General features: G+C 47.6%; 1 protein-coding gene across 4 annotated transcripts in view; it reads right to left on the bottom strand.

The window, feature by feature from the left end:
• Positions 1 to 10,199, bottom strand: part of SREBF1 (sterol regulatory element binding transcription factor 1) — a 36,443-nt gene that overhangs the window by 19,308 nt on the left and 6,936 nt on the right. For all 4 annotated transcript variants that reach the window (XM_075318375.1, XM_075318376.1, XM_075318378.1 and 1 more), the window contains 12 exons: positions 7,407 to 7,826; positions 6,731 to 7,323; positions 6,524 to 6,649; positions 5,969 to 6,187; positions 5,755 to 5,869; positions 5,002 to 5,180; positions 4,706 to 4,904; positions 3,425 to 3,606; positions 2,608 to 2,869; positions 2,361 to 2,527; positions 2,105 to 2,273; positions 415 to 523 (listed from right to left, as the gene is read on the bottom strand). In XM_075318375.1, the coding sequence (XP_075174490.1) occupies positions 415 to 523; positions 2,105 to 2,273; positions 2,361 to 2,527; positions 2,608 to 2,869; positions 3,425 to 3,606; positions 4,706 to 4,904; positions 5,002 to 5,180; positions 5,755 to 5,869; positions 5,969 to 6,187; positions 6,524 to 6,649; positions 6,731 to 7,323; positions 7,407 to 7,826 (2,740 nt within the window). The remainder of the gene's footprint in view (positions 1 to 414; positions 524 to 2,104; positions 2,274 to 2,360; positions 2,528 to 2,607; positions 2,870 to 3,424; positions 3,607 to 4,705; positions 4,905 to 5,001; positions 5,181 to 5,754; positions 5,870 to 5,968; positions 6,188 to 6,523; positions 6,650 to 6,730; positions 7,324 to 7,406; positions 7,827 to 10,199) is intronic.

Below are 10,199 nucleotides of genomic sequence, written 5' to 3'. Positions count from 1 at the left end.
GTTAAAAGCAGCTGTCAAAGGAGCATGATCTGAGCTTTGAAACCCGCACTGCAATAATAATAGAAAAATTCTGAACTTTGCAAAGGATATAAATATATATATATAAAATATATATATAATATATATATATTATATATATTATTATATATATATATATATATATATATATTATATATATATATGTATGTGTGTATGTGAGTGCCAATAGAGTCTATTAATCAATTATACCTGCTTTGGAGCAAATTAATGTGACAACTGGTACACTTGAGAGGAACAACAAGACAACGCCCCAAAAAGAGAATAGTGGTCACAGACTCTCCTTCCGAACTGATCTGTTTTCTAGTTTTGCATATTGTGAGTGTCCATATAGTGCAGCGTGCATGTGGCTAGTAATACAGCAGCCTACAGACTCACCCCTCGCCTTCTGCCATCGGTTTGCTTTGTTCCGGCTGGGCTACACAATACAGCGCTTTCTCCAGGAGATGTTCACGGAAAGCCTGAGTCACCTGAGCGAGTGGGTCCACTGCCCACGCCAAGCGAAAAAAACACCAATCAGTGCCAATCCCCAAAAAAATACAAAATGCTAAATGTATGTGGCTGCTGCAGGAAAATCAAGTGTTACGCACGCGTTGCTTCTAAATCAGGGGTCTTTCTAGTGTTGTTAGCCTATCAATCCATCACCAAATCTCTGCTTGCAGACAGTGAATAGAACTAAAAATCATAGCATGGTCCTGGTTCTAATATATGCCCAATTTGTTAAATTCCCTATCGCTTTACACATGATGGATTTACATTTGTATTAAAAGAACTACCGTATTTTTCGTTTAATAAGACGCACCGGATTATAAGACGCATCCCAAATTTAGAGGTAATAAAGGTACAAAAGAAAAAAGACATGGCGTCCGTCTTATACTCCAGTGGTGTCTTACCGGAGGTGGGGTAGCAGCGTTGGTGGAGCGGGGTCACAAGAGGCAGACAGTGCTGGAATAAGGCGATGCTGCAGGCGCTGCGGTCGGGGCTGTGCTGGCAGCGGTGGGGTCTGTGCTGGCAGCGGTGGGGTCTGTGCTGGCAGCGGTGGGGTCTGTGCTGGCAGCGGTGGGGTCTGTGCTGGCAGCGGGTGGGGGCTGTGCTGGCAGCAGAGGCTGTGCTGGCAGCGGTGGGGGTCTGTGCTGGCAGCGGTGGGGGCTGTGCTGGCAGCGGTGGGGTCTGTGCTGGCAGCGGTGGGGTCTGTGCTGGCAGCGGTGGGGTCTGTGCTGGCAGCAGAGGCTGTGCTGGCAGCGCTGGGGTCTGTGCTGGCAGCGCTGGGGGCTGTGCTGGCAGCGGTGGGGTCTGTGCTGGCAGCGCTGGGGGGCTGTGCTGGCAGCGGTGGGGGCTGTGCTGGCAGCCGTGGGGTCTGTGCTGGCAGCGGTGGGGTCTGTGCTGGCAGAGCTGGGGTCTGTGCTGGCAGAGCTGGGGGCTGTGCTGGCAGCGGTGGGGGCTGTGCTGGCAGCAAAGGCTGTGCTGGCTATGCAGAGCAGGGCGGTGCGGGAGGTGTCTCAGATGCTCTGTCCGTGGTGCGGGCTTCAAAGAAATGGCACCCGTAGTCGGCAAGGGTGCAGTTTAAGCTTTCAGCTCAATGACAAGCCGATCTCTCATCTGCACACGCGCGACCTCCGGGTGCCATTTTCCTTAAGTCCGCTGCTGGGAGATCAATGGGCCGGAGGCGGCGCATGCACAAATGAGATCTTGTGCAGCTCTATTTGCGCAAGCACCAACTTCGGCGCCATTAATTGAAGCCTGCACCACCGACAAAGCATCTGGGACACCCGCCGCATCGCCCTGCCCACACAGCAGCCAACACAGCAGCCCGCACAGCCGACAGAGCATTTGGGATATCCGCCACACCACTCTGCTCCATAGCCGCCAGCATAGCGCCCATTCTCCACCTCCCGGTTAAGCTACATTCGGATTTTAAGATGCACCCTTTATTTTCCTCCCGAATTTTTGGGAGGAAAAGTGCGTGTTATAATCCGAAAAATACGATAATGGACAGCAAGCAGAGATCTTAAAGATTGATGTTTTAGATTTATAGATAGAGAGTTATGGTGAATGTACATGTACGCACCTGCGCTGCCGGCTGTACTGTACATCGTATCCCGCGGGGAGCTCCTTACACTCCAGTCACCGTCTACAAAAAACCGATGTCCTAGAGGATGGCACAGCCACTGCATGGCGGGAGGGATGGTCACGCTCTGCGCCAAACACACCTGGCGTGCACTGCAGAGGAAAAAACGCTGAGAAGAGAGGAGGAGATAAGGTTAGGCCCTTGTGGACAGGAATGCACAGGACGTGTATGTACCACCAATATGATCCCTCCTTACCGCTAAGAAATGGAAGCGTCGGTGTAGACTTGCTTTAACTCGCAATGCGGCCCCCACGTAGATTTCTGCCAGCGTCGCCACCGAGAGGGTGTTCCCTGCACAGTCCGCCAGATTGACTGCGCTGAGGGCCATATTGATCGCCGAGAGGTGACCTCCCGCGTGCTTCCCTGATAGAAAACACAGGATGGATCAACATGGCCTCCATTATTAGCCGTAAACCCATATATATGTAGACCACCCCAAATACCTGTCATGTGCAGCTGGTGCAAGCGATGGTAAACCAGGGCGGCCTCCCTGCAACTTTTGCGCACGTCATCTTTTAACTGATGGTCTCTGCGGAAGCCCCCAGCCCGTCCTGCCAGCCAGCGGCCCACCCATAGCCGCTGCAATACATAGCGGATGATGCTCCATGTAAGGCTGCAAATAAGATCGAAGTTAGAGGTGGGGAGGGGTCTCCCTAGAGCTTTTAGGGCTTTCCACAGATGGAGCGAGGCCTGAGCAAAGTCACCCTGGAGGAAGAAGAAACAAAGATATGTTATTTTATGCATAGAAATATATATATACATATATATATATATATATACATACACACATATATACACAGTATATATATATATATATATATATATACAGTATATATATATATATATATATATATATATACATACACACATATATACACAGTATATATATATATATATATATATATATATATATATATATATATAAATATACAGTATATATATATATATATATATATATATATACATATACTGTATATATATATATGTATATATATAAAAAAAAATATACTGTATGTATATATATATATATATATATATATATTATATATATAAATATGATAGATTTCTTCTTGCTGTCAATGAATAAACCATCCAGAGCCAGAACATATCTGACATTATTTCAGCTGTAACGAATCAATGATGATTTCATCAGATTAGGTTTTTCCATTCACTGACAGAAAGCAGAGATCTGGAAAATGTAGAATGTTACAAACGGATCCAAATAGAAAATTGCTGATTTATATGCCAGGTTCATCGTACCCGAGACAGATCGACGTCAGCTTGCTTCCGATGACACCAGAACTTGACAGAAGAGTCGGAGTGCAGACGGGTGACGGGCTCCCCATAAATGAAAAGTCGGATGAACACGGCCAGGACAATGATGAGGTTTACGGGCCAGAGAAGAGCAGAAGGACTGAACCAGCTAAACCATGAAGACGTCTCTGAAAGATGAGCAAATAAATCACATATAGAATAATATGTCATCACGTGGCGGTAATCGCGTCAGTGTGCAATAATTTACCATGACGTGGCGGTAATCGCATCACTGTGCAATAATCCACCATCACGTGGCTGTAATCGCGTCAGTGTGCAATAATCTACCATCACGTGGCAGTATTCGCGTCAGTGTGCAATAATCTACCATCACGTGGCAGTATTCGCGTCAGTGTGCAATAATCTACCATCACGTGGCGGTAATCGCGTCAGTGTGCAATAATCTACCATCACGTGGCGGTAATCGCGTCAGTGTGCAATAATCTACCATCACGTGGCGGTAATCGTGTCAGTGTACAATAATGTACCATCACGTGGCGGTATTCGCATCAGTGTACAATAATCTACCATCACGTGGTGGTAATCGCGCCAGTGTGCAATAATCTATCATCACGTGGTGGTAATCGCGTCACTGTGCAATAATCTACCATCACGTGGCGGTAATTGCGTCGCTGTGCAATAATCTACCATCTCGTGGCGGTAATCGTGTCAGTGTACAATAATGTACCATCACGTGGCGGTAATCGCGTCAGTGTGCAATAATCTACCATCACGTGGCGGTAATCGCGCCAGTGTGCAATAATCTATCATCACGTGGTGGTAATCGCGTCACTGTGCAATAATCTACCATCACGTGGCGGTAATTGCGTCGCTGTGCAATAATCTACCATCTCGTGGCGGTAATGGCGTCAGTGTACAGTAATCTACTATCACATGGTGGTAATCGTGTCAGTGTGTAATAATCTACCATCATGTGGCGGTAATCTTGTCACTGTGCAATAATCTACCATCAAGTGGTGGTAATCGCGTCAGTGTACAATAATCTACTATCACGTGGCGGTAATCGCGTCAGTGTACAATAATCTATCATCACGTGGTGGTAATCGCGTCAGTGTGCAATAATCTATCATCACGTGGCGGTAATCTCGTCAGTGTGCAATAATGTACCATCACGCGGCGGTAATCGCGTCAGTGTGCAATAATCTACCATCACGTGGCGGTAATCTCATCAGTGTGCAAAATAGCTTCAGCACTATTAGGACTTACCTGCGCCCACTCCCAACATACTTCTGCCACCACCGTGATACGTGGAACTTCCAGGGGCCTCCTGACTGCTGGATCCTCCCATCAAGAAGGACAAGGGATTGAAGGAGAGGCAGAGGAAGACGAAAACGCACAGAGCCATACGGGACCGGTCCAGCATTCCAGAATTGGGAGGAGAGGGGATTTCTTCCTTGACCTGTACCTAAAACAAGCAATGTATAATGGACTCGTGAGCTGTCTGCAAGGAGATGTCCTGCACATCCCAAATATCAGATCTACCACCCCTCCTTGGAGGTCACCTTGGCTTCATCGCAGAAGGGGCTGTCTGGCTCGGAGTCACTGTTACACTGAGACAGAGGGCTGCCGGTGTGCGATGGGGACCCAACGTCTGATGGTGGTGGAGTCAGGACGTCCATCATTTCTGCTTTCATTCCATCCATATTAACCCCAGTGCCGGCAACAAGCTCTTTTAAAGTATCTACAATGGAAAAAGCAACATAAGGCAATCAACTGTGGAGTCAGTGCAGAGCTCCATCATAAGCCCCTCTTTCTCCCCTCTCACAGCATGCTGTGCAACAAGGATGCAGCACAACTGAAGCTGCATCCCCCTCCTCCGTTTTATAAAAACACCAGTAAAAAAACAAATGGCTGAAGCGCACAAGCCGTCCATAATAATGAACAGTCAGATAAAATGAAGTACTGCAATTTAAGCCTTCCGTAGGGTATATGCACACGTTTAGGATTTGGTACAGAAATTTCTGCACCATTTCTGCATCTCTAGGCAGGATAAACGGCAAAAATGTGCATTTTTGCATAGTTTTTGGTCAGTTTTTACACGTGTTTTTGGTGCAGGTTTTTCCCATTCATTACAGCAAAAATGATGGAAAAAATTGACATGCTGCAGATTTATTCCTGCACCAAATCTGCTCAACATGTGCACTACACGTCAGGGTTCTCACTGACTTTGCTGGCATCAGGATTTCTTTAAGGTTTTGTGACAAATCTGCATTCAAAAACGCATCAAAAAACGCAACATGTGCACATAATCTTACTGTTTTTCTGTGCGGCCATTTTCAGCATCATGTTCTCCTGTTTCAGTTTGACGTTGCTTTGCTGCAGATAGCGGATGTAGTCGATGGCCTTCTTCAAAATGGCCGACTTGTTCAACTGTAATAAAAAAAGTCAACAACTGAGAAACTCCAAAAGTCACCTGTTACCGCTAAAGCCCATAACAACCAATTAGAGTTTTTTGGGTTTGTTACGTACCTTCGCCTCTGTTCCCATCACAAGATCTTTGAGTTCGATAATTTTGTCATTGATGGAAGACCTGTAGCGCTTTTCTATGGCATTGTGCGCGGTACGTTTCTCCCCTTTGCCGTTCAGCATGGCCATCTTGCCGTTGGCATTTAAACGGTTGATTGGCAGCTTGTCGGTGTCCATCATCACCGGCACGGTAGTTAGAATGGTCCCACCGCTAACCAGGGCCTAACATAAGGGAAGCACCAATAAATAAGTAAGGGTCCTGTGTACACGGGTCCAATCTACAGTCCTGCTGCTTGGGTGTCCACCTCCCTTAGGCGTATACCCCTGAAAATGGAGCACGACAGAGCACACGGTGACTCTGTCTGCACCATTATAGTCAGTGGTCCCGTCGGTGCATACGTCCGAATCCGTTTTGAAGGGGAATCGGACGGACGACCCAACTGGACTACTGGACGGGGAGAGGAATGTAGTGTGAAAGCACCCTTACTCTACGTGGATTTTTTTTGGGGGGATGCTTTTATAAGCAGACAGTGACTCTGGGGGGAGTGATCCACTCACCGGCACTTGCAGTGGGGTTGTCTGTATGGTGGTGCTGGTTGGTGTGGTTTTCATGCCCGTTGTGTCAGTCTTCACAGCAGTAAGCAGCAGAGACTCAGCTTTGATAAAATGAGGCTGGAGGAGAACCTGTCAATAGAGGTCATATCAGTAATAATGTCCATGGACCACCATGAATGGGAGCATAGATGTAAGAGAGGGCTCACTTACTGGAACCTGCTGGATTTGTGAGGTTATGGAAGCTGTACCGGTGGTGGTCGTGAGGAATTGGGGAGATAAACTCTGGGTGTGGATGGTGAGGGGTTGCGTGATTTGGGGTGTACAGTGCGTCTGCAGCGGTTGGGCAGCCAGAGTCTGTAGGACAGGTGCCTGGGTCAGCACACTCTGAAGAGGTTGGCTTACAACACTCTGCAAGGAATGAGTGGCAACGGTCTGCAGCTGCTGGCCCAAGTTGTTTTGCAGCTGCTGACCCGAGTTGTTTTGCAGCTGCTGACCAGAGTTGTTTTGCAGCTGCTGGCCCGAGTTGTTTTGCAGCTGCTGGCCCGAGTTGTTTTGCAGCTGCTGGCCAGAGTTGTTTTGCAGCTGCTGGCCAGAGTTGTTTTGCAGCTGCTGGCCAGTGTTGTTCTGCAGCTGCTGGCCCGAGTTGTTCTGCAATTGCTGGCCCGAGTTGTTCTGCAGCTGCTGGCCCGAGTTGTTCTGCAACTGCTGGCTCGCATTGTTCTGCAGCTGCTGGCCCGCGTTGTTCTGCAGCTGCTGGCCCACGTTATTCTGCAGCGGCTGCTGAGACGGAGCACTTTGCACTGCTGCAAAATAAGAAGTTTTATCAATTATGGAGAAAGCCATATTGATTTAAGTTTGTCCTGCGGCGGACTACCGCCATGATTACCTGCGTATCCAGTCACCGGTTGGGTGTTATACTGCACCAAGTTCTTCCCAAATACGCTCTGCATTGGCTGCGGCACTGATGCCGCTGGTACTTTACTCTGGGATAACGGTGTAGAGGGGCAGGTTTGCATGGGCTCATCCTTCGCTAAACTCTGCACCCCAAGATTCAGGTGCTGTGTGAGATTGTCCTGCGGATGAGGTGCACTGGGCGGACTTTGGAAACTGGATGCAGAATGAGGGAACAACTTCATGGGGGTCGAGTTTGGGGGCGCCGCCAGTAATCCCTCCAGGGAGCTGAGTGCTGCACCACCAGCAAGGTCCACATTCGGGGCACCGGCCTGTGTATGGGTACTGGGCCCAAAGGGGCTATCGAAAAACCCGGGGAAGTCATTGTCTTGATTGTGGATGAGCTGAAGCATATCTAGAGAGAGAAAAAATGCAAGAAATGACGCCAGATTCCATCTTTCACCCATTTTGTAGGATAGGAAAGTATTGGCCACGTGGCTAGATACTGGTCACGGACAGCACTGTCTGACTTATTTTACCATAAATATGGCTGTTTGGTGCCTTACATTCAGTTACATTAATAAAAAGAAAAAAAGCAGATTCTAAACACCTCTGTATAACCTCCACTCCTCCGATGGGGACCTGCCGGGATCCTTGTTTCACCTGATGAAAAGCATCAGGGGAATGGGACCCTATTGATTTACACAGAATGCACTGATATCAGATAATGCACTGATAAAAGAGTGAAGGTGGTAATTCTGGACAGTCAGATGCCAAATTAAATGACGTTACACCTATAATATCACTATAATAACACATTGCGGCCTTGTGTCAAAACCTAAGCCAGACTACCAGTGCAGTCACCCATAGCAACCAATCAGATCACAGCTTTCATTTCCAAACCTGCAGTTTGAAAATGAAACCTGGAATCAGATTGGCTACTATGAAAAAAACCTCATTTTTCAGTCTGTTCGTAGTTTTGTTGGCAGGATATCAACCCTGGTATCCTTGAGAGGAAGAAGAGGGGGTGATAAAATATGTAATATTACACAATATATGTTTAGGACAATTTTTTTTATATATAGGATAAAGTCAAGAAGATCTCTTATATCTGGGGTGAAATGTAACTTGAAGCTCTGAGGCCCTATTGGAAAATCTGTAAGATGGACAGCATATACAATGAGGCATTATTGTTGTTTTTTATGTGAAAGAGGGGCCTATGGGCCTTCTCAGGTACCAGGTGCCGTTACTACCTCTGCACCCACTGAAGATAGGGATCAGGTGCCGCTACTACCTCTGCATCCACTGAAGATAGGGATCAGGTGCGACTACTACCTCTGCACCCATTGTATATAGGGTCAGGTGCGACTACTACCTCTGCACCCACTGAAGATAGGGATCAGGTGCAACTACTACCTCTGCACCCACTGAAGATAGGGATCAAGTGCGCCTACTAACTCTGCACCCACTGTAGATAGGGATGAGGTACGACTACTACTTCTGAACCCACTGAAGATAGGGATCATGTGTGACTACTACCTTTGCACCCACTGTAGATAGGGATCAGGTGCAACTACTACCTCAGCACCCACTGTAGATAGGGGTCAGGCGTGACTCCTACCTCAGCACTCAGTGTAGATAGGGATCAGGGATGACTACTACCTCAGCACCCACTGTAGATAGGGATCAGGTGCGATTATGTCCTCAGCACCTAATGTAGATAGGGATCAGGTGCGATTACTACCTCAGCACCCACTATAGATAGGGATCGTGTGCGACTACTACCTCTGCACCCACTGTAGATAGGGATCAGGTGCGACTACTACCTCAGCACCCACTGTAGATAGGGATCAGGTGTGATTACTACCTCTGCACCCACTGTAGATAGGGATCAGGTGCAACTACCACCTCAGCACCTACTATAGATAGGGATCAGGTGCGACTACTACCTCTGCACCCACTGTAGATAAGGATCAGGTGCGATTACTACCTACACCCACTGTAGATAAGGATCAGGTGTGACTACTACTTCTGAACCCACTGTAGATAAGGATCAGGTGCGACTACTACTTCTGAACCCACTGTAGATAGGAATCAGGTACGACTACTACCTCTGCCCTTAATGTAACTAGGGTTCAGGTGCGACTACTACCTCTGCCCCCAATGTAGCTGGGGATCAGGTACTACTACTACCTCTGCATCTACTGTAAATAGGGATGAGGTGCAACTACTACCCCTGCACCTAATGTAGCTAGGGATCAGGTACGACTACTACCTCTGCCCCCAATGTAGCTAGGGATCAGGTACGACTACTACCTCTGCCCCCAAAGTAACTAGGGATCAGGTGCGATTACTACCTTTGCACTCACTGTAGATAGGGATTAGATGTGACTGTCTCTGCCCCAAATGCAGCTAGGGATCAGGTGCAACTACTAAGTTACCTCTGCCTCCAATGTAGTTAGGGATTAGATGCGACTACTACCTCTGCCCCAATGTAACTAGGGATCAGGTACTACTACTACCTCAGCATCTACTGTAAATAGGGATGACGTGCAACTACTACCTCTGCACCCAATGTAGATAGGAATCAGGTGCGACTACTACCTCTTTATCTACTGTAACTGTATCTATTGTAGCTAGGGATCAGGTGTGACTACTAACTCTGTATCTAGTGTAAATAGGGGTCAGGTACAACTACTACCTCTGCCCCCAATGTAGCTAGGGATCAGGTGTGATTACTACCTCTGCCCCCAATGTAGCTAGGGATCAGGTGTGATTACTACCTCTG

Source organism: Anomaloglossus baeobatrachus, chromosome 7 (genome assembly GCF_048569485.1).
Source record: "Anomaloglossus baeobatrachus isolate aAnoBae1 chromosome 7, aAnoBae1.hap1, whole genome shotgun sequence".
In the NCBI taxonomy this organism is placed as follows: domain Eukaryota; kingdom Metazoa; phylum Chordata; class Amphibia; order Anura; family Aromobatidae; genus Anomaloglossus; species Anomaloglossus baeobatrachus.
Note: the sequence above shows the minus strand (reverse complement) of the source record. Positions and strands in the feature narration are given on the sequence as shown.